The 27,540-nt window shown below is 41.0% G+C and overlaps 2 protein-coding genes across 2 annotated transcripts in view; both read right to left on the bottom strand.

The window, feature by feature from the left end:
• RABGAP1L (RAB GTPase activating protein 1 like) overlaps nt 1-27,540 on the bottom strand; it is a 189,429-nt gene that overhangs the window by 101,181 nt on the left and 60,708 nt on the right.
• On the bottom strand, nt 12,988-16,414 carry GPR52 (G protein-coupled receptor 52). The gene has a single exon (XM_048496484.1). The coding sequence runs from the start codon at nt 14,498-14,500 to the stop codon at nt 13,406-13,408; it is 1,095 nt and encodes a 364-aa protein (XP_048352441.1). The 5' UTR covers nt 14,501-16,414; the 3' UTR covers nt 12,988-13,405.

Genomic DNA, 27,540 nt, shown 5'->3' with positions numbered 1-27,540 from the left:
AGCCTGAAACATGAACTGGGAACAGAAACTAACAGAGCCCTTGCTTTGTGGCAGAGAAATACATGTATTCCTCCCTTGCACTCAGGCGGAAAATGTTTTAAAAAATCACCTGCCTAACCCATCCCTTTTGAGCAAATTCTCAAAGGATTAGAACAATAGAGCACTTACAATAATATCAAAGATTTATTATGACACTAAACCGAATATGTCAAAAAGTTAAAGCAACACTGTAGGATGAGCAAATTTTTCACTTATTTAAAACAGGACTATTATAAATGACAGTCACCTTTAATTGAAATCACACAATAGCAAATGTATTCAAACTACAAAAAAGGCTTCATTTTTAGAACATTTAAAGTGAATAATCCTTCTTAATTGTAAATCAATGTCATTTCCAATCATCAGCTAGTAATACCGTGTTTCCCTGAAAATAAGACAGGGTCTTATATTAATATTTGCTCCAAAAGATGTGTTAGGGCTTATTTTCAGGAGATGTCTTATTTTTTTCAATGATTTTGTGCCCCCCACCTGACCAGATCAGCTGCGCCGGGGAATCTGTAACTATGACCTTTTTTTGGAGCAGGGCTTATATTTCAAGCATCCTCCAAAAATCCCAAAAAATCATTTTAGGGCTTGGGTGCTAGCCCGGAAACCACACAGCACCCAAGTGATTCCGGCCGTGAAAGCCTTCGACAATACATTTTAGGGCTTATTTTCGGGGTGGATCTTATTTTTGGGGAAACAGTGTATGTAGAAGAGTTTGAATTCCACCTTAAGAACTTCAAGTTTATATCCTGATTTCCTTTTTTTAGTCATCCTCCTAAAAACAAAAAAGTACCAAAACTTAGGATTTACAATATAATAGCTGCTTGAAATCCTCAATTACATCTAGAAATCAACAGGAAATCTAGCATTATATTTTCTGTTGGTGGCATCAACAGAACTGTCTTGCGCATTTCCCTTATGTCGGTAGTCATTATCCAAATTATTTTCCATTTCTTCTCTCAAGCCCCTTCCATTCAATTATTCAATTTGAGTACCCCTGTGAATAATCAGCATGAACACCCGATTCCAACCCTTGTTTTTTAAGGTTGCTTCTGATGTTACTTTTTCCCAGTTTTGTTTCCTGGAATAAGTAGGAGCAGGAAATGCCACCTTCTTGTGTTTTCATTTTCCTTTGCATTATGAATTTCCATTCTCTTCTTGTTGTAGTGATGTTGTGCTGAAAGTTTAATTCTCAGCAGCTAGAATATTCATGAGCATATAAATGATATTTCAGTAGCTCATCCATCAATCCAGGGAAAGTTTAAAAGATACAAAAATTGCAGTCACCCCAGCTTTGGGGGGTTAATAATTGATCTGTTTTTTAAAAAGAGCAAATGTGCATGTTATGTGCTTTATGAACTTCATAGTAACAGTTTTTATTTATGAAAAAATGCTTCAAATGCTTCAAAATGATGGCCAGAGGCTCAAGCATTTGGATTTTGTGTGTGCTGAACATTTTCACTGTGGTAAACAACTGTTTGTCTATGTACATTATTTATGTGCACATGTTTCTATACTAAAGGTATGGGTGGACAGAGTATGACTTCTGGGAACAGGCATGGAACTGCAAACAAAACGCACGTATTGCACTTGTAACGTCTTACTTGTAACACATGTTAAAAATTGAAGCCTTGGTCTGTTAACTATCAATCACAAAATGGCTCGGCTGCTTTCATAGTCCTCAATGTCTTCTCCCCTTGATCCTCCAGGATAATTTTCTGTCCAGCTGGCATAAATCAGTTCAAACTTCCATACAGCAGATGGGATTCTCAGTAGAAACCCTTATAGCCATAGGAGCTGAAAGGGTCCGTATACTAGTCAAACAAAAAATATCTGACATAGGGAGACAAACAGACTTACAGAAGTGCCCAAAATTCCTTGCACCGGAACATTTAAGATGGTAAGTTAGTACAGCACCATATCTGTTCTTTTTGGAAACCAGCAACACGAGAAGATCTTTTACATTGGCCAGATGCAACTCTCTTCCCTCCTTACTGCTAGAGGGAAAATATAAGAAAGTTGCTTACGGGAAAAAAAAGGCTTTGCCCCTGCCCCCTAGACGAAATTGACACTATTGATCATATGTTTTTTAGATGCAAATATACAAAAAGACCCGAAAGGAAATTCTTAGTCCTGCCCTGTCTGGCTTAACCAGCCTAAATCACAAAGATTTACTGGATTATACATTGTCAGGCAGAAACCAGAAAATCACACAGGAAACGGCCCGTTTCTATGCACTTATCTGTAAATATAAAAAGAGATATCCTGTGGCCGAATTGTCAAGGGAAGGGAAGATTAGATCAGTTCAACTTTTAGACAACTTGGCTGGAAGTTCAGCCTATTAGTCAGTCCTTATAGGCTTCCTTTTTAGCAATATTGTAAAGGTCTTTTATACTAAAATTTTTATCTCTGCTCCAATCATTGCATTTTTACTCACTGTATTGCAATTTAGGTGTAACGAGATTTCAAACACATGTCACTGAAGAAACTTTTATATAAATTATTTAATTCCCGCGAACATCCTCTCTGCCAGCAATATAGACTATGCACTATCTCTGACCTGTGTTTCATTACTGCTGAATTGTGTATTTTTATTTTTGTGGTTTTGGTCGTTGACCGTAAATAAATGATTTGGATTTACTTGTAACACCTTTCTTTCTTTCTTTCTTTCTTTCTTTCTTTCTTTCTTTCTTTCTTTCTTTCTTTCTTTCTTTCTTTCTTTCTTTCTACGTTCACATCCCATCTTTCCTTGTTGTTCAAGGCAGCATACAAGTATTAATCAACAGAATTCATGCAATTTAGAAACACCACCACACGGTAATCTTGAAGTTACGAAAAGACCAGTCTTCTTACAAATTCTAGCTAAAAACATTTAATATCAAATCAAGGAATCCAAATCTGACAGTTGCTGACATCAATTTATGTAAACTGTTTACTATTTTATTCATAAAAATACACTGTCTCATTAACTAGCTTCACAAATGTACGGTGTCAGATTTATCTCCTACAATTTGCAAAGACACAGCACATTTGGTTATCACTTGACAGGTGTTTTATACAAGCTACAGTTACACGGACTATCACAATAACTTAATCCCTAACCTGACAGGTTTAGCCTCTAGTCAACAGGTTTAATTAAAATAATCCTCTAATTAATCAGCCACTATATTTTTTCATTCTTTTTGTTTCCTTTTCTCTTTTTAATTAGAGTTTACCTAAGTAAACCAACGAATAGGGGAAGGTAGCATACAAAAGAAAGCTTACTGGGCAGAGATACATTTGTTCAAATGACACAAGCACTCTCTCTGGTTTCAAGAAAATTAATATTGGGAAGGAGGAGAGCTAAAAATAGTTTTGTAAGTTCCCATGGTGTTACCAGAAGCTACATCACTCACACATTTTACTAACTGGAAAGATTTTTACCACTGTAATACTCTTCTCTCTTCCTCCATTGTTTCTGGGTTCCCTTTGTTTTCCTGTCTCCAATCTTTCCCCAATCTTCAATTACAAAAGGTTCTCCGGACTCAAGCTTTCTCTCACTGCCAGCCAATTCTATACTCCTCTCACCAAACTTGGATTGCTAGTATGGCTGTTTGTCCTGTCTCACAGAAAAGAGCCCTATTTTATGTTGATCTGTCATGTCTACTGGATATTACTATAACACCAGATTCAAGAAATCCAACCGTATATGGAGACAGCAAAAATAATTTTGATAATGACCACCAACAGATCAAGATTGCAAACATATACACCTGGGAATATGCAATAGACTTACACAGTTGAACGTAGGTACGCACAGGATTCTGCAGCAAGATGCTGAACTTGCCTTGAAGCTGATAAAGCAGCAAGCAGGGCTGTCCTTGGCAGCGCCAGTGCAGCATCTTGACCTTGAACAGTTTTGTATGGCTTGCTCCCCATACAATTGTGCTTCTGCCCTGTTCATGCATCTGCAATAGCATGCAGAAACGTGGCCTGTCGTGCAATCTGCTGGAGAATGCCATTGTCTTATTCAGTATTTTTCCATCAATTCCTTCCACCGCGTTTCCTTATTCAAGGCAGCTAATGTTGCAACAACAAACTGTACAACCAAAACACATACGAGTCCGTTCACAAATAAAAACAGTCAACAAATCAAAAATGCCCAGTCCCAGCAAAATCTGCCTAAGCAGTTTAACCTCTACCAAATGTCCTCTGAAATAGAACTGTCTTGCGGATTTCCCTAATGTCGGCAGTCATTATCAAAATTGTTTTCCATTTCTTCTCCCTGAAGTCCATTTCATCCAATTATTCAATTTGATTACCTCTTTCCTTAACTGCATTCATTTACCATTCTCACAGAATCTAAACAGGCCTCCCCAAAGGTTCTACTTCTCCCTCCCGCTTTTTGCTTCCTGAATATTCCTTTTTCTTCCCTCCCTTCTGCTAACTGCCTGGACCCAGCAAAGTTTTCACTACTGCTTTTTAATAGCATTCCGCTAAAACCCTACCCTACTTTCCCATATCAGCTTATAGTTTCTTCAAACCTTATTCAGTATTCTTGAATTCCATCAATAGCTATTCTCTGGACTGCAAGCATTTTGATACTTTTGTTCCAGGCATTGGAATATTTTGTGAGACTTTCAGTGAACACCATATTGTGCAGTTCTATTCACCAACGCGGTTTCCTTAATACCAGACATACTATACACAACTATCTGAAATTATGAACAAGCTGAAGTCCTATTAATAAAAGAGGTCAATGTCAAATCTCTTGTAATAAAATCTATTTAATTGCTTCCTATTGTTTTCAGTTATCGCTGGCAGCAATAAATCCCTTCACTGGTCAAAATATTAACATTTTTATTTAGACATTTATAGATCCAGACTTTAGATACCAAATAAGGAAAGCATCCTGGAGGAAAGCTAGAAACAACTGAACAAATCAAACTGTGAACAAGTTAAGTAGTACCTTGGAGTTTTCATATCCATAAAGGTTACAAGAAGTGCTCTCTAATCTTTCACAACTGAACTCACTACGTAAAGGTAGACACTTCTGGCAAGTCACCTGTTTTGTTATTCATTGAGAACAAACTAAATTTGCTAAGCACTGTACAAAAATTAGAAATGCACACTGTATAGTGACTTCTAGAAATGAAAGCATGGAAAAGGAGGCAGTGTTACAATTAATTACAATTAATTGCCATGGTACAGGGCTTGACAAATCCCAAGTGCCAAGTTTCATTGTGCTGCCTAGTATTTTCATCATTAATTTATTGGAAGTGCTTCCTGGTGATTCTCTGCAGAAATACAAGGTTTATTTAGGTGATGGGTAGAGGTTAGCTTTTGATAGGACAACTAGGGTTACCCCATATTTATTTATACACAGCATTTTTGATGCAGTTTTTTTAATTAGCATAAAACTGTAAGGAATTTAGATTCTTCAGTAAAAATAATGAGGAAGTATGGTCACTAAAATATAAAACCCTGAAGGATGAAAAAATAAGTCTGGTGCCTAAGTTTATGGAATGGCTCCTAAAGCTGAAGAAAATTTAAGGCCTGCCACATACTTGTTTGCCATTTTACCCCCTTGTTCAAGTGTTTTTATGTGGCTATGCTGCACAGCATAAATGGAAGAACAATAGGTACAGTGCTATCAAATCAGGACACACACACCCCCGCAAATTATAAACTATACCACGGACTACAATAATGCTCCGAATAGTCCTATATGACAATGCAAAGATGCAGTGCACATTTAAACTGATAGACATGCAATATGAACCCAAAGTTCATGGGGGAGGAAATATCCCTTCAAAGCACATAGTCCAGTTTGAACATCCAACACTGAATGTCAAAGTAGTCCAAGTGGGCTACTATGCCTGTTATGTGGACATATTAAATCCATTTCCTCTGCATTGATTATGGGTTCTTGTCTGCAATTTTCCTGGTAACACAATGTAGTAAATACAATTCATGTTCATAGTAGAAACATTCTTACAAAGTGTGTCCCACAGGGGTGTCAAACTCGCGGCCCTCCAGATGTTCATGAACTACAATTCCCATCAGTCCCTCCCAACATGAGCATTGGCTATACTAGCAAGGGCTGATGAGAATTGTAGTTCATGAACACCTGGAGGGCCGCGAGTTGACACCTGTGGACTAGTGTGTGACTAAGAGTCAAACTGAATGCTGTTCTACTGCATAGCAGGCAGCTTTTCTGAAACACTCTGCCACACTTCCACTATTCAAAGAGGGCCGAACAAGGACTTTAAAACCAAAGACAAAACCAAAGCTGTCAATAGTAGCAAGCAAGAAGACAGACATCTGTTGTTTCAGATACACCACCCAGGTCTGTCACTGAGTCAACCAACCCTAGCTTCACAATGAGTGAAGATGTGAATGATACAGGTGTTCATCACATTCACAGTTCATCTTTTAGATGTGAGGCTAAAAATATAACATTTCAAGAGGCCCCAAGGCTGTTTCAGAAAAGCTAATACTGGGGGAAAAAACAGAATAATTTTGGTATACCTCTAGGGTAGACATATAAAGGCCTGGGACTTTTTTTCTATTTTTCCAATAAAAAACTGGGAATGTGGAGGGGCACTAAAAATATCTATGAACTATATTTGTTTTGAGAGATGCAAAAATGTTTCATAGAGACTGAGTTTTACCTTTTCATAAAATATAGCATGAAAAGTTTCATGTAAGACCATCTACAGCAGAGGTGTCCAACTGTAGCACTTCAGATGTTCATGGACTGCAATTCCCATCAGCCCCTGCTTGGCAATTGGCCATGCAGCAGGGGCTGATGGGAATTGTAGTCCATGAACATCTGAAGCGCCAGAGTTGGACACCCCTGATCTACAGAGTTAGATAATGACAAGTGAGGGGTTTGCAAGTAACTGCCTGGGTCATCTCCTTTCCATCACTATTTGTTCCTTCCCTTCCCTGAACACACCATGGCCTCTTTTCTTTGCCTGCTTCCTTTTCTCCTGCCCACCCATCAACAAGCCTTTTTGCTGCCTTCATCTTTGACTATATTATTTATTTACTTCATTTATACCCTACCTCTTTCCACAATGGGCTCCCAAAGCACTTTACATCATTATCTCCTCCATTTTTTCTTCACAACAATCCTGTGAGATATGTCAGGCTGAGAATGTGTAAGTGACCCAAGGTCACCTGGTGAGTTTCCATTAGTATAGTGATTTGAACTTGGGTCTCCCATACTCTAGTTTGAAACTCCAACAACTATGACCATATTGGCTCTCATGGTTGCTGCTGATTTGCCCAGGCCCAACTGCTTGCTAATGTTAATATAAGTTACATGTTATCAAGCTGTCCAGTAGTTGCTGCCAGGCCTGGTCCTAATCAGTCCTCCTGTAAACACCAAAACTGCCCTGGAATGGTTCTGCACCCTCTTTCTGCCTTTGACTGAGAGAAGTCAAGGCTTGAAGCCTGTCAATATTGTCATGGTTGCCTAGCTATAGCCAATGAGGGCATTTGTTTCTTAAAGCAACAGGCACTGCTTCTATTTGGAAGGTTTTAACCACCACAATTTGTTTTGTTTTTAATTTCAGATTTTCCTGCGAAACTAGAGAATTTTTCAGTTTTGTGAAAAGATCTGTCTTGTCTGTTCATAGTTCCAGTCTCTGGATTTAAGTATCCATACATTTAGGCATAGTGACATTTAGATATACTGATAATGACGATTGTATACTGTAGACATACACAACATATTTTTAAGATCATTTTTATTTTTAAAATGCAAATAATTTTGGTAGCACCTATTATGTTATAACATGATAAACTTAACATTGAAAGCACTTAATTAACTATTAACTGGATGTCCAAATATGCTAGTAGTCCCATTATAACTGTAAAAGACTGCTTCTTCATTGGCAAGAATTAAGTAAAATGAGAGAACTTTGCATAGAATGCAACAATTCGCAGCTGTCCATACAATATTGGGTATATCTGTTTGTTAGTAAAAAAAACTAACAAGGAGAAGCCTCTTGGCAAAATACATGGGGATTTCGGTTGAATTTTAAATGAGTAAACACATATATTCTTACTTTATTTTGCACTATTGGACTTGGCCTTCTTTTTTATCATCTTGCAGAAGACGGGCAGTCCCATCCAGACACACTTCCACAGCCGCTCCACCCCACCATTCCTAAGGGGGTTGTCCAACAGCGTGGGGAGGCAAAAAACACAAAACAACCTCCCCGCCACCAAAAAGCCCTCACTGGATTTAATGAACTCGCACAACCAAAAAGGTGATATAACTCCAAAGCCCGGGCATCAGCGTACCAGAGGCAATGGCTGAGTGGAAGCCAACTCGTGTCAGCTCCTTCTCTGGCCATGCCTCCAAATAGCTCCCACTGTGGCGGCAGTGGGGGCGGGAGCATAGGAAAGCTGGCATGGCACTCTGAGCCACATTCGACCACAATGCAGGGCCGATGCACCTGGGCAACCTCACACCCCTGTAACAGTGGATTCAGTCCTCCCCCCCCCCACCCTTTGGATGGGGCTCTAAGACATCAATACTTCTGAATTCCATAAATATGACAAATAGTACAATTTTATATGCTAGGTTAAAAGTGATGCATTCTACATTGTTAAAGCAGTAAAAGAAATTTAGGTGTGATGGGAAAATATTACACACACACACACACACACACTTTCCCCAACATCGGTAACCAGCTTAAAGTCCATGTTTAATAGAGAAAATGAACATTAAAAAAATTATATCGATATTATACATCTAAGTTTAAAAATCCAGAAAACCCTCAATGCCAATTACACATCCATCATTTATAAAGATATCAATAGGACCAACCCCACTGTGACTTTTGTTCTTAAAATTTGTAAAAGTAGCAATTACGTGATTTGAAGCTGAAAACAAAATCTGCAATATTTTGTTTGTGGTACCTGTTAAAAATAATTTGTTTTCAAATCAGACTGTACTCGAGTGGCTCCCCTCCCCAACCCGCACAAAGAATGCCCTTGTGAACACATTCATCCCCTGTGGGATACAAACTGAACAACTGAAGCAACAAGAACGTTGTACCCTTGCTAATTCGCTGTTCTCAATGACCCACTCTTTTTAAAAAGTAGTTTAATATATATTTGTGCATAGACACATATTAGGCTCACTCCAAATGCAACTGCAGATCAAGCCAGGATCCAGGATTGAGTGAGAACATTACCAGAATGGATCGTGCAAAAATGACTGGTATGCATACAGTTTTTAAATGATATCATAAAACTTAAAACAAATCAACAAAAAGGTAGCGCTTAGTATAGCATTGAGGCCATACATTTCACAGTTGTCTTTTAGAAGAAATGAAGGCTTTTTACACATTTGGACTGTTTGAGACATTACTTTCAGGTTAGATTCTCAATTGGGTACACGTTTTCCCCGTGCCGGAATTGACAGTGCCACAGATGAGCAAATCCCTGCGGTTTCCAAAAGTGGGGAAAGTGTGACTAATTGCCTGCCTATGCTGGGGAAAGTGGAGGAGACGGCATGCATTACTCTCCCTCTCCAGGTTTTCTTGCTTCTCCCCGCCTTCCCCCGCCTGAGTTCCACCATTTCACATAGATTGGAAGAGCTTTTTCATTGTTTTGAATGAAGTCTAGGGGTCTAGCGATAGAGCAAAGGATGGTGCCAGCAAAGTAACACTGGCAACAAACAAACAAACAAACAAACAAAAAAGACAGCAGGGAACAACAGGGAAACAGAGGGAAGGCAGTAGTTATTCCAGTTCTACCTTTATACTGCACAGCAATCTGAAGGGCTTTTCTTTAAACAATGGCAGTGAAGATCTACCACTGGAGCAATGGACCCTCTCTAATGCAGTGAAACAAAATGATAGATCAAAAATGGGGAACAAGAAAACAAAGATGCCAAAAAGGGGGCTGGAAGGAAGCATGCAGGGCAGTGGTAGGCAGGCAAAATGGTAGACCATCTGGGCTAAGCTAGGGACACTTTGCTGCAAGGTAATCCAATCAAAATGAAAACCGCAGGGAAGCCCCACTGTGAGACACAGCTGCCTCACGAAAAGTATGTGTGCCAAGGGCCGATGACAGTGCTCCTAGGAAAACATTGACTGCCTACCTGAGAACATAAGCCCTGTTTAGAGACCAGTTACCATTTATCTATTCATAGTAAAAGTATGACACTAACACACACAAAACCACAGAGCTCTAAAGACAAATTAAGCAGCCAAAACTTTCCCAAAAATATGCAGTCAACACAGTTAACAGCTAGTGAAGTCAGCACTTTGGGCTGACTTTTGTTTGTAAACATCAAGTTCTAAATTATCCATAAAATGGATATTGTGCTTTCCCACTAAAAATGTTCAGAGGTAGATAAAATCTACAATGAAACAGTACAAAACTAATTCAAATGCTTGTGGCACAGGTTTTAATTTCTTACTTCAATTTCAAGTTACCTTTATATTTTAGTAAACAGATATGTTTGTATCTCAGATAAACACCTATGGATCAAACACGTGGGAACTCTGTGTCTTAATGTTTGGCTGAATTATTATTTCAAATTTACTTCTAAAACTCCTTCAATAGCTAAGGACTATAAGGTCCTACCTGCAGAATTTCCCTTTAAGCCATGCTGAGAAATTCCACATCAGCAAATTTATTATTTATTTATTTCTTCCCCGTGGAGACTCAAAGCAGATTCCACCATTCCCCTCTCCTCCATTTTATCCTACAACAACCCAGTTAAGTAGGTTAGGTTCAGAGCATGTGACTGACCCAAGGCAACACAGAAGAGCTAGAATTAGAATCAGGGTCTCCCGGATCCTTACAGCCCCATCCAAGGAGATGGGGGCTGAAAGGGCTCATGGGAGCAGTGCAACCTCTTGCTGGCGCATTCACCCTCCCTGGGACACTTACCCCAGGGGAGAGGACAGATGTGTCAGTGGCTGCGCATCCCACAGCCCTGCTGCTGCAACTCCTGCAAGTTCAAGCTGCAATGGAGCTGCACTGGTGTCCTGCTTGGGGTGGGGGTGCAGGCCAAGGCATTCCAGGGGGTGGACTCAATGGTAAATGGTTCCAGGGGGTGGACTCAGTGGTAATTGGTTGCCTCCCGTGGTTTAGGGTTGATTGGGCTGCACACTGGTCCTCAGACATATGCCACCTGTTTGGTGGCATATGTCCTTTTAACCCTATATGGCAGGGGAGTTTCAGGGCTTTTCCAAGTTCCCTGCATCACCAGGAAGCCCTATTGGGCAGTGAAGCGGTACCTTAGCAGCGCCACATCCCACAGCCTCCAGGTTTGGATGGGTCTGTCCATGTAACACTCTACCTACTACGCAACATTGTTTAAAAAATAAACATTTCCCCCATAAGGTTAAGTACTGAAACCTGAATATTTAGAAGCCAACATAAAATACCATTTCTACCAGCAGGACTTCCTTCTGCATAACTCTCTTTGAAGCCAACAGAAAAGCCTTTAATAGAGAGCTCTCATGGATGTCCCTTGATCTACACATGTAACCAAGGAGACTATACAAAGCTTTCGTCTTTTTCCATCCTGCAATCTAAATGTACACCAAGTTCTGTTTAGAGCATACCAGATTCAGCTCCAGGACTGGACTGCAATAATGAAATTCCAAACTTTCAAATGAGAAATGGCTTCTGAGAATACGCTGAATTCTTTCCTTGAATTCCTTGAATTTTCTTTCCTTATCTGAGAGTGCAGAAAATATAACCCCCCCCCCCCACACACACACACACACGTACAGAAAGGTATAAACAGAGCTTCATTACACATTTTATCATTCCACACGTTACAATACCATTGTTAAGGTAATGATTTATATCTGGGCTACATGTAATGGCCAACAATCAGATACTAGCAATTGAGGCCCAAACCAGTGTTTATATATTTTACTAGTAACTATGCATATAATCCAGGCCAAACTAAACACTTGTCTACATCACTGATTTTATTAGGTAATATTTAAGCAGTTGCACATCTTTCTCCAAATGAAATGAATGGGACTCAAAAATAACCTTGGTTGGGTTGTGCCTAATATATTTTAAAAGCCTGCAAAAATTCGTTATAGAAGACTAGAGAAGTCCCAATCAAAGATACATAAATCTGTATATCTTCTAAAAGGTAGTTAATTACACAAGTAAATAGGAAGACTAGATTCAATATTAAGATATTTTGAACTCTTACATAGGTCCACTACGTATTTAACATTTCACCAAAAAAAATGATAAAGCCTGTTTAAAATGTTATTTACTCCAAGTTTAAAGTAACTTGGTTTAACAATGTGTAATGAAACTCCTTAGGCACAGAATACAAAGCTGACATTTTAATAATATATAGTACATACCTATGGAATTCATGGAGTGCATTAACAGCTTCAAGGTTAATAGACCTGCTTTAGAAAAAATGTTTCACAGTATTACTGAGAAGGTAAGCCACCTATCTGCCTTGTATTATTGTCTGTATGTTACCTGCAAAGGAAAATCATAACACAAGACGATACCATAGATTTGTGATAATTTAATACACACCAGAAAATGCAGAGTCATTTAATTAATCGGAGTATTCTGTCTCACTCATAGGATATAATCCTCCCAAAAATGTACCTACCACATAATAAATCCCATCTGATTTCACTTGGTGGTTGAACAGGAGTCACACAGTGGATTTTACCCAAAGGTTACTCATTAAAGGCATGAGCAATCCCCAGACCTGCATCTCTCTTTGAGTGCAAGATTGGTTGATACTTGTAAGGAAGTCAATACAAGATGGATCTGTCATAAATGAGGGCATGGATTTCCAAAGAAGAGAAGAGAAATGAATATATTATATTTCATTTATCATTATTTTCCTCCAAGGACATTGTTATATTTAAAATAGAAAAATCATATCTGCATTAAATGTTTTTGTACACAAGACAAGAACTACAAGTCAAATGCTCTCTTATATTTAAACATTTATTTTGTATCTACGAAGTACGTCATTTATACCACTCTCTTAAAGAAGATGCATCTTAAATACAACAAATTACTACATATTCATCCACATATATAATATGTGACAATTTAACTATTGATGTTGGTAAAGTTGTTCTTCAGCTCGGATACACTTAGTTCATTCCGCTGGAAGCTGACCCTCATATGTAGCAGTGACTCACTCTCAAACCACAATTTCATAAAAAGTATGTGTGTCACCATTTCAATACAATACATCATTAAAGCAACTTGCTTTCTTACAAGTCACTTTTTCAACCCATAATTCATTTTACAGTGAAAAGATATTCAAGTCGAATTTCTAGGAAATATTACCTAGCCACAATATCAGATTGTATTTTATGAACTGTCCCAGTTTTCTTTAGATGGAACAAGAGTTAGCCCGTTTTCTAGGAACTGGATCTTGAACAATGCTGTCTTTTTTACGTATACAAGATGAACATACAGTCTCTGATAATCTCCAAAGTCCCAGCCTGAAAACACTGTTTGAGAGGCTATATATAACACAGTTACAAAAACTATTGCTTATAGCAAGCCACGTTGTTAAGAAAGAGAGAGCTGTACTTTCTAGCACCCTAGAGCTCTCTAACATGAAATATATGATGTAGGGAAGCCAGAGCACATAAAACACACTGGTTATACGAAATAAAACCATAGCGTAGCGACTGTCAGGGCTGTGTCCAGTTTCAGCAGCAGTATCCACTTCATCTGTAGGGAAACGAGCTCTCCTGTCATTTATCTCTTTGGTATGCTGCCGGCAGATTTTAAATATGTGAAAGTATGTAAAGCAGATGATGAAGGCAGCTGGAGCATACAGTAAGCATACGATAAAGCCAGTAAAATAGGCATTAGTAAGCCAAGAGGTTGCACACCATTTAAAAATGTCTCCATGATAACCGGGCTTTCCCCAGCCAAAAAAAGAAGGCAAGAAGATCAGACAGGAGTAAAGCCAAATCAAAATTATGCAGATTCTTAACCGGCAAGGTGTGACCAGCTGGTTGTAGGAGAGTGGTTTCGTAATAGCAAGGTAGCGATCTACGCTAATGAAAGCAAGGCAGGCCATCGAAACACTCTTCAGCACAGAGATGACATATCCAAAAACTTGACAAGTCAAGGACTCATGGACACCTGTAGAGTAATGAAGCAATGACAAGGTAGGAACCAAGCAGCTTACCCCAACAAAGAGGTCAGCGTACGCCATAGTCTGGATAAAGTAACTGGTGGTGTAATGATGTAATAGTGGAGCACAGTGAAAGACCAAAATGACTGTTAAGTTACCCACAATAATTAAAAATGTTAGCAAGACAATAATGATAGTCTCAAGAATGCAAATGTCAATGGCACTGTAGTGTCCAAATCCAAATGGGCAGGAGTGGTGCTCAGATACATTCACAATGCCATTGCTTGTGTTCAGAGTCTTCCACTCAACCCACATGGACTGGTTCATGGTTTGCATTACATAACAATATGATCCTAACTCCAGTGATTAAGTGACCGGTCAATCACCACAAAATTGTTTCTGTGTCTCAGCTTCTCCGAGCAGTTTTTGGAGCTGCCACTAAAGAGTTAATAGTGCAACACAAAAAAAGAAGCAAAAAGATTGTTGCTCTGTTTCTTCCTGTGTTCACTTCTTTCTTAGGAAACCAAGGCACTTCTAAACAAAGCACGTCCTTCAAGCTACACTTTTGAAAGGGAGAAATACCAGATGGGACAAGGAAAGAAAAGAAAATACCAGTATTATGATAAAAATCTTGGTTGTACATTTTCCTGAGAAATGCTTCAAAAAATAAAAAAGAAACAATTATGCAGAGATAATTTCCAATAGAATTTTTCTGAAACTAATTCCTAACAATTGCTGCTCAAGAATAAAGAGTTCAAGGACTCCAATATCATCATCCTAACATACGGTATCTCTTTTGCATCTCTTCAAGTAGTAATGCCATTTGAATCTTCTTAATTCATTCCATTTCGAAATTGTAACTTTGTTCACATTAATGCAAGAAGACTTCACTTTTGTTCAGTGAAGAAATGAGCTCAAACACTGACGGAAATGCGAAGAGCCATGTGTGAATGTCAATTCGTGATGTCCTCCCCATTTAGTTCACAATGCAGTGCATAATGAAAAAAGCAAGAAACAGATGTGTTTTTTATAAGTTGCCATTAATAATTAATTCCGTCTGAAGCATGTGCCCTCCATTGCAATAATGAAGCATCAGCAGGACAATCCAAGTTTCTCACAACACACACATTTGCCTCGTATTTAATTTCAGGAACGGTGACATTAAAGAATTGTCTTTAAAAATAATGCCACAGCTACTACAGTGTTGATCAATATTTTGAAGTTCATAAGCTCTATCCCATTTCATTCCTCACCTCTGTAACGATTGTCCACATTTTTCCATATGCTTGAAACACAATGAAATTATCAACTTTCATTTCCAGTTTTCTGAGAATCTAATGAAATGCTGGTTTAAAAAAGACTCGGTTTTATACTCCTTTTAGTAATCTTCTGGCTTCATTTCTTCAATTATTCTCTATGCCTTTCTTTCAGACCATTAAGCTGATAAACATCTGCTTCCAAAACTGCAGCTCATCAGCCAAATGTATCACCACAGCCATTATAATATCTGCAGTTACGCCACATCCATAGGTTAAACGAAAGCACTTCCAGTACTAATAAGAAGGTATCTGGCTACTGCATGGATCATTCAGTATATGCAGCAGTCTTGCTTTTCAGACCACCCACCATCCACACCCAAATCAAACGCATCTTTAATAATGTAAAGACGCAGGGAAGGAAATTACTCCAGGCTTTGTAAAAAAAATCACATCCCAAGGTCACTGCAATTGTTCGAAAATGTTCAGTGGCACGGCTTTCAAAAAGTGCTGAGTTCTCACTGTCTCCATACAGTCCTTGCTGTGCTGTCTGAAGGAATTCCTCACACGAGCAAAGAAAAGGTTTTTCTCCAATCCTGCTGCATCGGTGGGATAGAAAGCATCCTTTTCTAAGTTTCAGGTCTCACGTCCATCATTGCGCGCCGCTGACAGTCCTTATGCTTTCATGAATACCCACAGGATGTTGCCCATCGGTCACTTCTTCTCTCTAAGCCGTCCACTCCATTCAAAATTAATGCTGTTTCCTGTAAAATCAGATTGTCAAAGCAACGAGGCAGAGTCTCTCACATACATATGCTTTGTCGGGTGCTGTGGTGAAGACCCAGAAATCCCATTTGCTGCGATCCGATCCGTGTTGAGAATGGTCCTGCTGTTGCTCACATGCTCTCCTGTGGTATTACAGCTTGCACAGAAGCTTGCCCCTCCTCTTCATCCTTAGCTGATGCAGAAGAACTTGCCATCAGAAAGGTGACTCGGTCCTTCAGCCCCAGTCAAAAGCACAGCCAATGGCTACTGCAGCTGAAACTGTCACTAGGTAACAGTTGCCAGGCACAATGCCGGCTTATAGCCTTCCACAGGGAGCCATGAATAAGAATGACATGGGAGACAATGGAAATGACCAATCTGAATGGATACATTGAAGGTTTTAGGAAGCAAGGGTGTTGTGTGTGTTTTTTTTGGTGGGGTTAACCTTTGCTTTGACTGACAAACTCCAAAAACGTTCACAGAAATAACTCTGTATCTTCCAACACCGAAACTACCTTTAATAGGATAACCGGTGGCACTTAAACAAAAGTCAGCAGTAATCGAATCCCCGCTGGCAAGAAAGTCCTATTAATTATTAAACTCAAAAATAAGTGAAAGCCTTCGTGAAGTTAAACAATTGCTTGACATTTCAAATATCCACGCATTGCTCTGTAGCGGTTACTGAACGCTGAAATTCTTATTGACAGCCCTGCACAGTTCAAATAACAGAAGTGGCCACAATAAAAGATGCAAATTAATGGCTTGCTGTAAAAATCATTCATTTAGATACAAGATCATGCACGGAAAACTAACTTAGAACTAAGGTTTGAATCCTTGATTAAATCACCTCAGATTAGGGTGTTTTCTTAAATATACAGACTGAATTATGCTGCGTCAAGCTTTTCCATTAATTTCTCATTAACCACATCTTAGTAATGTTATTTACGTTTTTATAGAACTCGTAGGAAATCCAAATTTAAAAATCTAAACAGAGGCAACTGAGCACTAATAGCTTCATTAAAGTCCCTAATGCATACCTACTGGAGCAGACTTGAGGAAATTTTGAAACAATACAAATCACAATACCCTGTTTGATATAGTTTGCTACTGCTCAAAACAACCCCTTTCATTTCACTGCGATTACCAAATTAAAAATGGACACAGTAGTTTGTAAAATAGTCAGCATGGGATTATGACCATATGCAGCAGCCTACAAGACAACTACAGCTTGTAGTAATGGCATTCATATACCGCCAGAAGAATATACCTAGACCTAAGAATAAAGAAACACAGTACTTAATTATCAACCAGCTTTTAAGTAATTGCTTTGTTCTTCTCTGGCAAGCAGGTGAAATTTACTTATTTAAACAATATATCATCCTATATTTAAAACCTTGAAGCAGCAATTAAAGCAGTTAAGAAGGCTCTGCTTTGGGTTACGGTCCTCAGGAGATGACATCAGTAAATGGGCATGGCAGAGCCCCCTTGGTGATGGCATCACCATTAAGGTAATTCCTTCCCATTCAGAAACCTGGTAAAACCTTTTAGCCTCTGCAAGAGGTTTGGGGAAGTAGAATCATTCTGCCTGTTAGTTTCATACCATTTACTGGGTCTGATTATCACTATGTAACACTAATGTTAATTTGGGGGTTTTACTTTGTATTTTAATATAATGTCCACCTATACATTTCATAGCTTTATTTTTGAAATCTCAAGGTGCATAAAATATAAAGCTATATGTTATACTATTTACTTTTCAGAAAGACTCCTACAGCAGTAGAGGCATGTTCAAAGCGGACAGGGAAAAAATGTTATCTGGCAACCCATGTCTGACATCTTCTAGTATCTCAGTGGACCTTGAAAGACAGAACAGCCAGTCTCTCTGACTGGTTTATTTGCTTTGATAGGGCTTGGTACATCCCTGGATAAGACACCAGATTGCTAAAAAGGACTTGGAAAACATCAGAAATGAAACACTGGCTTAAACTGCTTGGCCACGATGCAAATGGCTGCATGAGGAATGGTACTTATTCACCAGGGCTGTTCCAGTCATCCCTTTCCATCAACCAGAAAAGCCTGACCCGAAGGGATGGTTTAGAACTTAATTCAACACAGCACGATGTGAAACAGCTTAAACTGGGTAAAAGGGTTTTTTTTGGGGGGGGGGGGACACCAACTTTAAAGAATGAATTGTCGAAGGCTTTCACGGCCAAATTCAACTGGTTGTGGTGGGTTTTCCGGGCTGTGTGGCCGTGGTCTGGTAGATCTTGTTCCTAACGTTTCGCCTGCCTCTGTGGCTGGCATCTTCAGAGGTGTATCACAGAGATAAGTCTATTTCACACTGTGTCTAGTGAGAAGGGAAAGTTTAGTGGGGTATATTGTTCATGTCCCAGGGTGGGGAACCAATCAGTAAGTGTTTGGGTGGAACTTGCTGTGCAAAGGTGTGGTTGAGAGCATTGTATTGCCGGTGGGGTTATCAGTCAACATTAGGAACAAGATCTACCAGACCACAGCCACACAGCCCAGAAAACCCACCACAACCAACTTTAAAGAAGCTCTCTCCTGCATAGTACCCCATGTTGTGTGCCTGCCCCCACTGGTGGGCTGATGCTCACTGGCTCCCTTGCATGGGCTGCCAAGAAACCCCACCCCCTTGCCTTTCATATTTTCTGGGGAAGGAATGGAATGCCAGCAGGTTTTTAAATGGTGTTGCTGAGGCAAACATTTTCGTAGTTCTATAAGGGAAAGCATTAGCCACAGACAGGATCGGCAAGTAAGGCAGGAAATGCAGTTATTCAGTGTTTACGATAGGCTTCAACCTCCACAACCTTACGATAAGTTTCGATTTAGTTTATTTTGAGGCAGGTTTCACAGCACAGTGATAAATATATAGAAATCAATACTACAAATATTAGATCACCATCATTCCCACATGGTGCTACTTAATTTGGCAACAGTAATAACAAGCTGATAGTTGAGCACAGACCTGAAAGAAAAGCAACACTGTACTCAAGGAAGACTGGGCTGGAGGGTGAAGAGAGCGGAACGAGAAAAGAGCTACCTCCACATCAACCAGCAGTGATTCACCAAGGTGGCAAATGGATTAGAGAGAGACCCCCACCACCACAACCACCAAAAAAATAATAATACCACAATGAAGCCAATCTGGAATTTAACACCCAGGCACTTTTTGAATCAGAGGACATTCTCAACAGTTCACAGAGAAACAAGGATAAATCTGGCCGTTGTAATTAATATGTTTTGTGTGCACATGCATATTGAGAATCAACAAGATGGAGACAGCCTGGAATGCAAAATACACTGAGCCCACACAGAAAGGGCCTTTATAGTTCACAGTGACTCAGATATTTCTCATACAGAAACACACGAGAAAATCTTGAAAATTGGCAACGCTAAAACTGAATCCTACACTATTAATCTCTGGCCTGTTGAAATAGTGTGTTTGGGCCACGGAAGCCAAGAATTACAGTAATGGCAACAACTTGGCCTAGCTCAGTGAAAATAGAGCTATATGGCCAGAGCTAAGTCTGAGGGAAATGAATCGTTGAAGTTTACCTGACTCATTCAAAGTCACAGTTTTTGCCAAGAATAGTTTTTCTACTGCTTTCATAACAGTTTCCTTCTTTATTTGGCAAAGAAAAGTAGAGCTAAGAAGGACTCTCAGGAAGGTGCCGTGACCTCGGCACCCAAGCGAGTCCAATCTTGTCACATTTTAGAAGCTAAATAGGGTTGACCCTGGTTAGTTCCTGGATGGGAGACCCCCAAAGAAGTCCAGGGTTGCCATAAGTCATCTGTGGGCTGACAGTACTTTCTACTGCCACTGGGAGAAAGGAACAGAAATCAAAATGCCAAATGTTGCTATCACTTTTTCACAACAAAATAAGCTACCAGGCACTGATAACAGGATTTGTTTAGCCTTGGTAGGAGCTAGGTCCAAGAAGTCTGAACAACAAAGGGAGACATTCGAGATAACTGAGATATAATGAGAGTGCAAAGGTTATTCCCCCCCACCCCCAGTTTGTTTTATCTATTTATTTACTTCAATTATACTTCACTTTCCTCACCAGTGGAGATCCAAAGAGGCTTACACTGTTGCCCTCTCCAGTTTGGCTGACAGCATGTGACAGCCCAAGGTCACTAAATAAGCTTCCATGACAGAGCAGAGATTTGAACCTGGATCTTTTAGATCTTAGTCCAGGACTTGAACCACTACATAATACTAGCTCTATTTAATCCTATTCAAAGACTGATCCAATATATTTGGGTATGACTTGAGATAATAACAGGTATACAAAAGAACAAAGTTTTTAAATGTGTTCTCAGGTAGTTGTTACTTTCAATTCTGACAGACCCCAAAACATTCATATACCACTTCTTACTAACAGAGCAGTGAATTGTGTTACACATAGTTCTTCAGTCAGTAACCTGTAGAGTTAACAGCAGCATTTCTCCATACTTCACATTATTATAGGATTGATTAAAGTAGTGTCTTACAGAATTTCAAAAAAAGTGTTTTATTTTACCTCTGCATTAGCTATTTTTACTTTTTAAACACGTACCACTGGAACAGCAAACTGACAGCTGCCAAGCCTGAACATATGACGGAGGAAAGTCAAGATTATCAAGGTCTCCAGCCACAAAGGCCCTTTCTGCACAACACCCAAAAAAAACTTCCAATTTTTTTTTTAAAGTTTTCACTTTTTTGTCTGACCAGAGCAGACAAAAAAGCATGGCCAGGAAAAGCAAGTCTTTTCCCTGCCCCTCCTCCACTAGCTAACGGAAGCTTGTCAGTTTCATTTTGTTGCACCTGCCATTTTGTGCCGCAGAGATTCCCCGTCCTTGCCTCTGTTTGCTGAAGATTTCCCACAGAGATTTCTTCTGCTAGCAGCAAATCCACATACAATTTCACTGTAAAAAGTACGTGAATAAAGTCTGTTTTGCCTGGCAATCCTGCACACATGTCATTTTTCCTTTTTGGTAGTTTTATTTTATTTGTTTGTTTGTTTGCTTGTTTGTTTGTTTGTAAGGTTTATAGACCACCCTCCCCCTAGGGGCTCAGGGTGGTGAACAACAATAATATAAAAACAGCTTAAAATACAACATAAAACAACTAAATATCATTAATAAAACCAGGAACCTTATAGCGTCAGATGGCGTCACATCCCTCCCCCCTCCCCACCCTTATGCCCAAGGGAGGCCAGGTCCACCTTAGAGGCCCTGCGGAATCTCTGCAGGTCCCGCAGGGCCCTGACCTCCCTCAGAAGCCTGGTTCACCAGGTTGGGGCCAGGGCCGTAAAAGCCCTGGCCCTTGTAGAGACCAGCCTGATTGCTTTAGAGCCAGGGATCACCAATAGCCTTCATAGCTCAAGTGGAAGACCGGGAAATCAAACCCGGTTCTTCAGATTAGAGTGCACCTGCTCTTAACCAGTACGCCAGTGTTGCTCCTAGCTTCGCAAGAGAGGAAGCAAGCCTAAAACAAGATTTGTACTAATTTCATTCCATCCCCTCCAAGCTGTCTGAGCTATCAAGTGGGTGGAGATTCATAAAAGACAAATACCTTGGGAACTTCAATCCAAATTGCTTAATTGTAGTCTGCAGCTTGAAACAATCAAGCAATTCAAGTAATTCCTCTGAACACATGATTCAAGAGTTCGCTTGCCACACTTTTATTAAAGTTATTATCTCACTGTACCATGATTGTGTGGTGAAATTCTACGGATGGCAGAAATGAATACAGAGTTTATAACTGTGAGCAACAGGTTACGCCTTATGATTCATGCATACAGGCTTTTAAAGAAGGTTAAGAGTGTTCCAGGGCCATCATTAAAAGGTTGAAATTTTGAAAATGATCCATCTCTCCACAAAACACAGCCCCGCTTGTGAGCTGACAGCGAGCTGGAAGGAAAGGAAGGAGCGAGCGAAATGGAGCTTTGTTTATAGAGAGAGAGAGAGAGAGAGAGAGAGAGACTGTGTGTGCAGTTATGTTCTGACATAGGGCAACTCTATGAATTAATAACCTCCAACATGTCCTATTGTTAACAGCCTTGCTCAGATCTTGCAAACTGAGGGCCAAGTTTAAAAACACACCATCTCTTTTCTGACATTTTCTCTCTGCTACATTTTATGGATAGTCTTTAGCCAGAGGTTGTCAGGCTTAGTGTTCCACATCCTTTAAAATGCATTGAGATAATTTTCCAACACATTTCATTGTTGCTTGTACCTGCAAATAATTCTACATTACAACCAGACTAATTTATTGGCAGAACACCGTAAGCTGACGCTGCTGTGGTTGAAATTGCCAGAGAGGGACACGGTTTCATCTCAATAATGAATGGAACACCACTGTTGGAATGAGATGAACCGAAGCGCTATACACAGGCCATTCAATACTACAGTTCGTTTACAGTGAATGCAACGAGAATTATAAGTAGATCTCACTGTAACAGCTACTTGGAAAAAAAATCCAGAAAAAAGTTTGACTCCAGCAGCACCTTTAAGACTAACACAGTTTTAAAAATAAATTAAAAAAATTATTAGGCTTATAGGCCACCCTTCCCCATTGGATGGGCTCAGGGAGGCTTACGCCAATTAAACCAACATCTTAAAATACAATTGCCATACAAAGTCCCCATGCCTTAATTCCTACTATAATTCAGCCAGAGGGGGAATGAATTAGTGATAAAGTATATGATTGCTAAACTAAGCACAAAGGAAACAAAAGTCAAGGAAGCGGAAAAAGAATGAGGAAGGGGACAGGGAAGGGAGGCCAGCTAGCTGAAATACCGTTGCAGTTCATGACCACAGGCCCGGAGAACAGCTCCATCTTACAGGTCCTGTGAAACTGAAACAGGTCTCAAAGGGCCTGGGTCTTACTCAAAAGAGGCTTCTACCAGGCCGGGGCCGAGAAAGCTCTGACTCTGGTTAAGAATAGTCAGATATTTTTATGGCCAGGGATCACCAGTAAATTGGTATTTGCAGAGTGAAGGGACCTTTGGAGGATATATCGGGAGAGGAAGTCCCACAAATATGATGGTTTCAGGCTTTGAAGGTTAATACGAAAACCTTGAACCTGATCAAATACTCTACCTGGAGCCAGTGCAGCTGGAGGAGCACTGGTTGGATGCGTACCTGCCATGGTGTCCCTATTAAGGACCCATCCAGCTGCCTTTTGAAAAAGCAGGACCTTATGGACCTGTCTCAAGGGCAGCCCTGCATAGAGCAGGTTACAGTAGTCTAGTCTGGAAGTGATGGTTGCATGGATTACTGGGGCCAAGTTGGGATGAAACAGGTAGGCTGCCAGGTGCCTGGCTTGTCAAAGTTGGAAAAATGCCAGCCTGGCAACATTTACAACCTGAGCCTACATAGACAAGGAAGCATCCAGGATCGCCCTCAGACTCCTGACGGCTGACATCAATGTCAATTATGCACCGTTGTCCCAAAAAGGAGTGCTTTGATTGTGTCTTCCTGCATCGCAGGGGTTTGACTTGATAACCCTTGTGGTCTCTTCCAACTCTATGAGTCCCACCATCCTCCCCTTCAAAGTATCACCAGCAATTCCTGAAAAATGGCAGTCATTTTTCAAGGCGACAGCCAAATCACGGCATTAAAAAACTGGGTAATTCAGAACTTTGTTTTCATTAAGAAATACCTCATTTCCACTAATTCCCCCGGAATGCTGTCCTTCCACATTTTTCAAAAATCTGACCTGTGTAGATGTAATTCTATAACAAAAAACTCCTCTTGAAAAAAAGCCCTTTGTTGTCTTTATATTTCACTTCAGTGCCAGATCCAAACTCTGCTTTACCAAGATACTGTGTCAAAAGCTATCTAAGCCTTTTTCCATTACTAGTCACAACTGTTCTAAAACAAAATTTTTCGTTGTAACTTTATTCTACACTTATCACATAAAGCAGAAGGCAGTAATCCCAACACAACGTGAAAAGGCATACAGATCAAACGCACACCCAACAGCAAACTTCAGTTAAACCTGTATGAACATTTCCCTAGAAAGGGGAGTTAAAGATTTTCTCCAAAACAGTGATATTGCTACAAAGAAGGACTTCTGGCTTCAACTGGCAAGATGCCAGCAGTAGCTAACAGCAAAAGGCGAACCACAATCTTTGCAAGACAGGCAATCAGTGTCTGACAATCTTGCTGGATAGCTTCCTAAGCAGCAACGGTTTTTTGGAAATGTGTGCACCGGCAAATATAAACAAACACCACCACACAGCAACATAGTTAAGAGTGTTGTCGAAGACTTTCACGGCCAGAATCACTAGGGTATTGTATGGTTTCCAGGCTGCATGGCCGTGTTCTAGTAGCACTTCCTCCTGACGTTTCGCCTGCATCTGTGACTGCTATCTTCAGATGATCCTCTGAAGATGCCAGCCACAGATGCAGGTGAATGGCGTCGAAAAAATGCACTAGAACTGCGACCATATGTGGAAGCTCTACAACACTCCATAGTTAAGAGTATTTCAGCAGATGTGTTTCTTGGAGTAGGTTCAAATAACTGGCAAAACAAAGCTGAACTAGTAGTGTCACTGGCAAATTATCAAGGGCAACGTAATGTGTACTTGGGGGGGGGCATTTAACCTCTGCTCCTAGCCATGTGACTATTGCTCATTCAGTGATTTCTCAAAACATACTTAACTGAAATAATCACCTTTTTTTTAAAACTGCCCTTTTTGCATACCAAACAGAATTGCACTTTCCTCTAGCTCCCCTGAAGCTATGAATCCATGGAACTAAACCAGTGTAAGTAAGTATTACTAGGCAAAGAAAGAGGTAGTAGAATGACAAAAAACCCTGAGATAAGAGTTAGGGTTTCCCGGTTTCCCCGCAGCCATTTCAAGAAGGAGGAGCCTGCCTACCAGCCCTCCCCATTTGCAGAGGCCCCCATAAGGGGACTGTAACGAACTAGTAAAGTCCAGGCAAAAGCAACCGTTAAAAGTTCTTTATTGAGCTGGCATTCTTAGTCTGAAACAGGCAATATCGGACAACAGCTTTTACAGAGTATCAAACAGGCTCCCGCCAAAAGAGTATAAACAAGGCAGGTTTTCACACAGACTAGCAAGCAAGTGAAAGATAAACAAAACAGCAAAATTCCCCTTTCCAGGCATTGAGCCAGGAACCTCCAGCAGGAACCTCTCGAGGTCGGAACACACACACTCACCACAACCTTACAGGGCCTTGGGGACGGGGTGCAGGTGCAGGCAGGTGAGATGGCCAGGAGATACAGCAGCATAGCCATTTAAGGCTGGGTGAGGCAGGCTCCTGCCTCTTCAGGTCTGTACTTCACTGGCTCTTCCCACCCTCCCTATTTATTTATTTTTTTGCATCATACGTGGTTCAATCATTACAGGTTTATTTGTTTGATGTTTACTTTGTCATACCTTGGCGAGCTGCGCATGGGGACTGATTCGTTTCAGGGAGGAGAAGCTTATATGGCAGCCCTCCCCATTTGTAGGGGCCCCCATAAGGGGCCTTGTGGGTGTGGCGAGCCTCAGTGCCGCAAGCCTAGGTGGGGGCTGCTGGTTGCTTGCACCCATAGGCAGCAAGGGGAGTTTTATTTAGGAGCCAGTGCCCAAAGGCCTCCCGCTGTCTTGCTTCTCCTGGTTCCCCTCGCACTCAGGCCAGGGGAAAGGTATCAGCACCCTTGCTGCCCCGTGATCAGATCAATCCCCTATGCTGCGCCTCTGCTTCCTTAGCCAACAATACCAATAAACAGGCTGTGGTCAGTTTTCTTCCACAAAAAGGTTGCCCTGGGTCTTATTGTGAGTCCTCAGCCTCTCCCTCCCTCTTGAGATGGTAAAGTGAAAGTAGCAGCATCAACAGAAACTGAGAAGTCCATTCAAAATTTGATTATTCTGGAGGTTCTGAATACATATTTCCAGATGAAAATGTGATACTATCCCACCCTGAAATATAAGACATAATTGTTGAATAATTCCCAAGTCACAAATAAAAAATTAGGACATAATAAAAGAACTCCAAACAAGGTAATTTTCTTTATGTAGGTATATTTATGATACATTCTTAAATTGCACAACTTCAGTGGGACCCTTGTTCTAAAGGCCATCACTCAATTTCCTAATGAAAGATTTTAATACTACTTGTTCAGTGTCATTTTCAGAGCCTCAGGGAGAAATCACTGGCCTAGGTCTCATTACAAGTAAACTGAAATTAAAGTCAAGAAGCTGTAACTACTGTGGCATTTCCCGTAGCCGCCCGGTGTCCTCAGGTGAGTGTGCCGTCCCTCCTTCCCTGACCTGGGGGTTGGATTCACCAGATGGTGTTTCGTCCCCTTGGCCCAGAGGGCCAAGAAACAACCTCACCCACAGGGCACCTGTGTGAATGTACCTCCTGGCCTTCCCAACATAGCCAACGCCCCACTCTTAGCAGGTCTCTCCGCCTTCCTTCCCCTGGCTGACTTGAGAGTTCGCACCCTCTCTCTCTCTCTCCCTTGTTGCTTCACAGGGAGAGGAGCCTTCTATGGCTACCAATCTTGATCCTCTTTGATCTGAGATTGCAAATGCCTTAGCAGACCAGGTGCTCGGGAGCAGCAGCAGCAACAGGCCATTTGCTTTCACATCCTGCATGTGAGCTCCCAAAGGCACCTGGTGGGCCACTGCAAGTAGCAGAGTGCTGGACTAGATGGACTCTGGTCTGATCCAGCAGGCTCTTTCTTATGTTCTTATGAGTTTCCAGGGGTTTGGCTCTCCCCTGTTGCCTCACAGGGAGACGTGTTTCCACGCTGCGTGAAAGACTCCCACCCTGTTACTGCACAGGGGTGGGACCAGCCTAAACCGTCTTCCAGGTTCTGGTAGGGGGTCTGGGCTCCAGGGTCCTCTCCCCTCCTTCCCACTTCCCACCATTGAGCTGTCCCTTTCCCTTGTCTGTTCACACCACCACCGACATTTCCTGCTGCTGCGGCAGCTCCTGACTCTCCCTTTCCCACTTCCTTATATACCTTCTGCCCTCTCATTTCTCTCCCAGCTGCTTCCCCAGCCCATCTTCCACATCCGCCTCAGCTGTGGATGGGTGGGCCCTGCCTGGTCTAAGCTGCTTCTCCAGCCCATCTCCCACATTCGGCTCAGCTGTGGGCGGGTGGGTCCTGCTGGGCCTAAAACTCCTCTCTTCCTCTTTGAACCAGGCCTCTAAGGCCTCCACCGTCCCTGCAAGAGGCTCCTCTGCAGCCTTCCCTTCTCCCGTGGTGCCAGTCCGTGCGTGACCCAGCGGGGCAAGTCCAGGCGCTGCAGCCGAGCCCGGGCAACTACCTTATTAAATGATTTTTTCATATGTAAAAAGAAAAAAGGTAACTGTAGTCCCCTG

The sequence above is a fragment of the Sphaerodactylus townsendi genome, linkage group LG05 (genome assembly GCF_021028975.2).
Source record: "Sphaerodactylus townsendi isolate TG3544 linkage group LG05, MPM_Stown_v2.3, whole genome shotgun sequence".
Taxonomy (NCBI): Eukaryota; Metazoa; Chordata; class Lepidosauria; order Squamata; family Sphaerodactylidae; genus Sphaerodactylus; species Sphaerodactylus townsendi.
This window is presented reverse-complemented; position numbering and strand designations above follow the sequence as displayed.

Coding starts and splice junctions, on each gene's coding strand:
- GPR52 (XM_048496484.1), bottom strand. CDS start 14,500: ATGCAAACCATGAACCAGTCCATGTGGGTTGAGTGGAAGACTCTGAAC.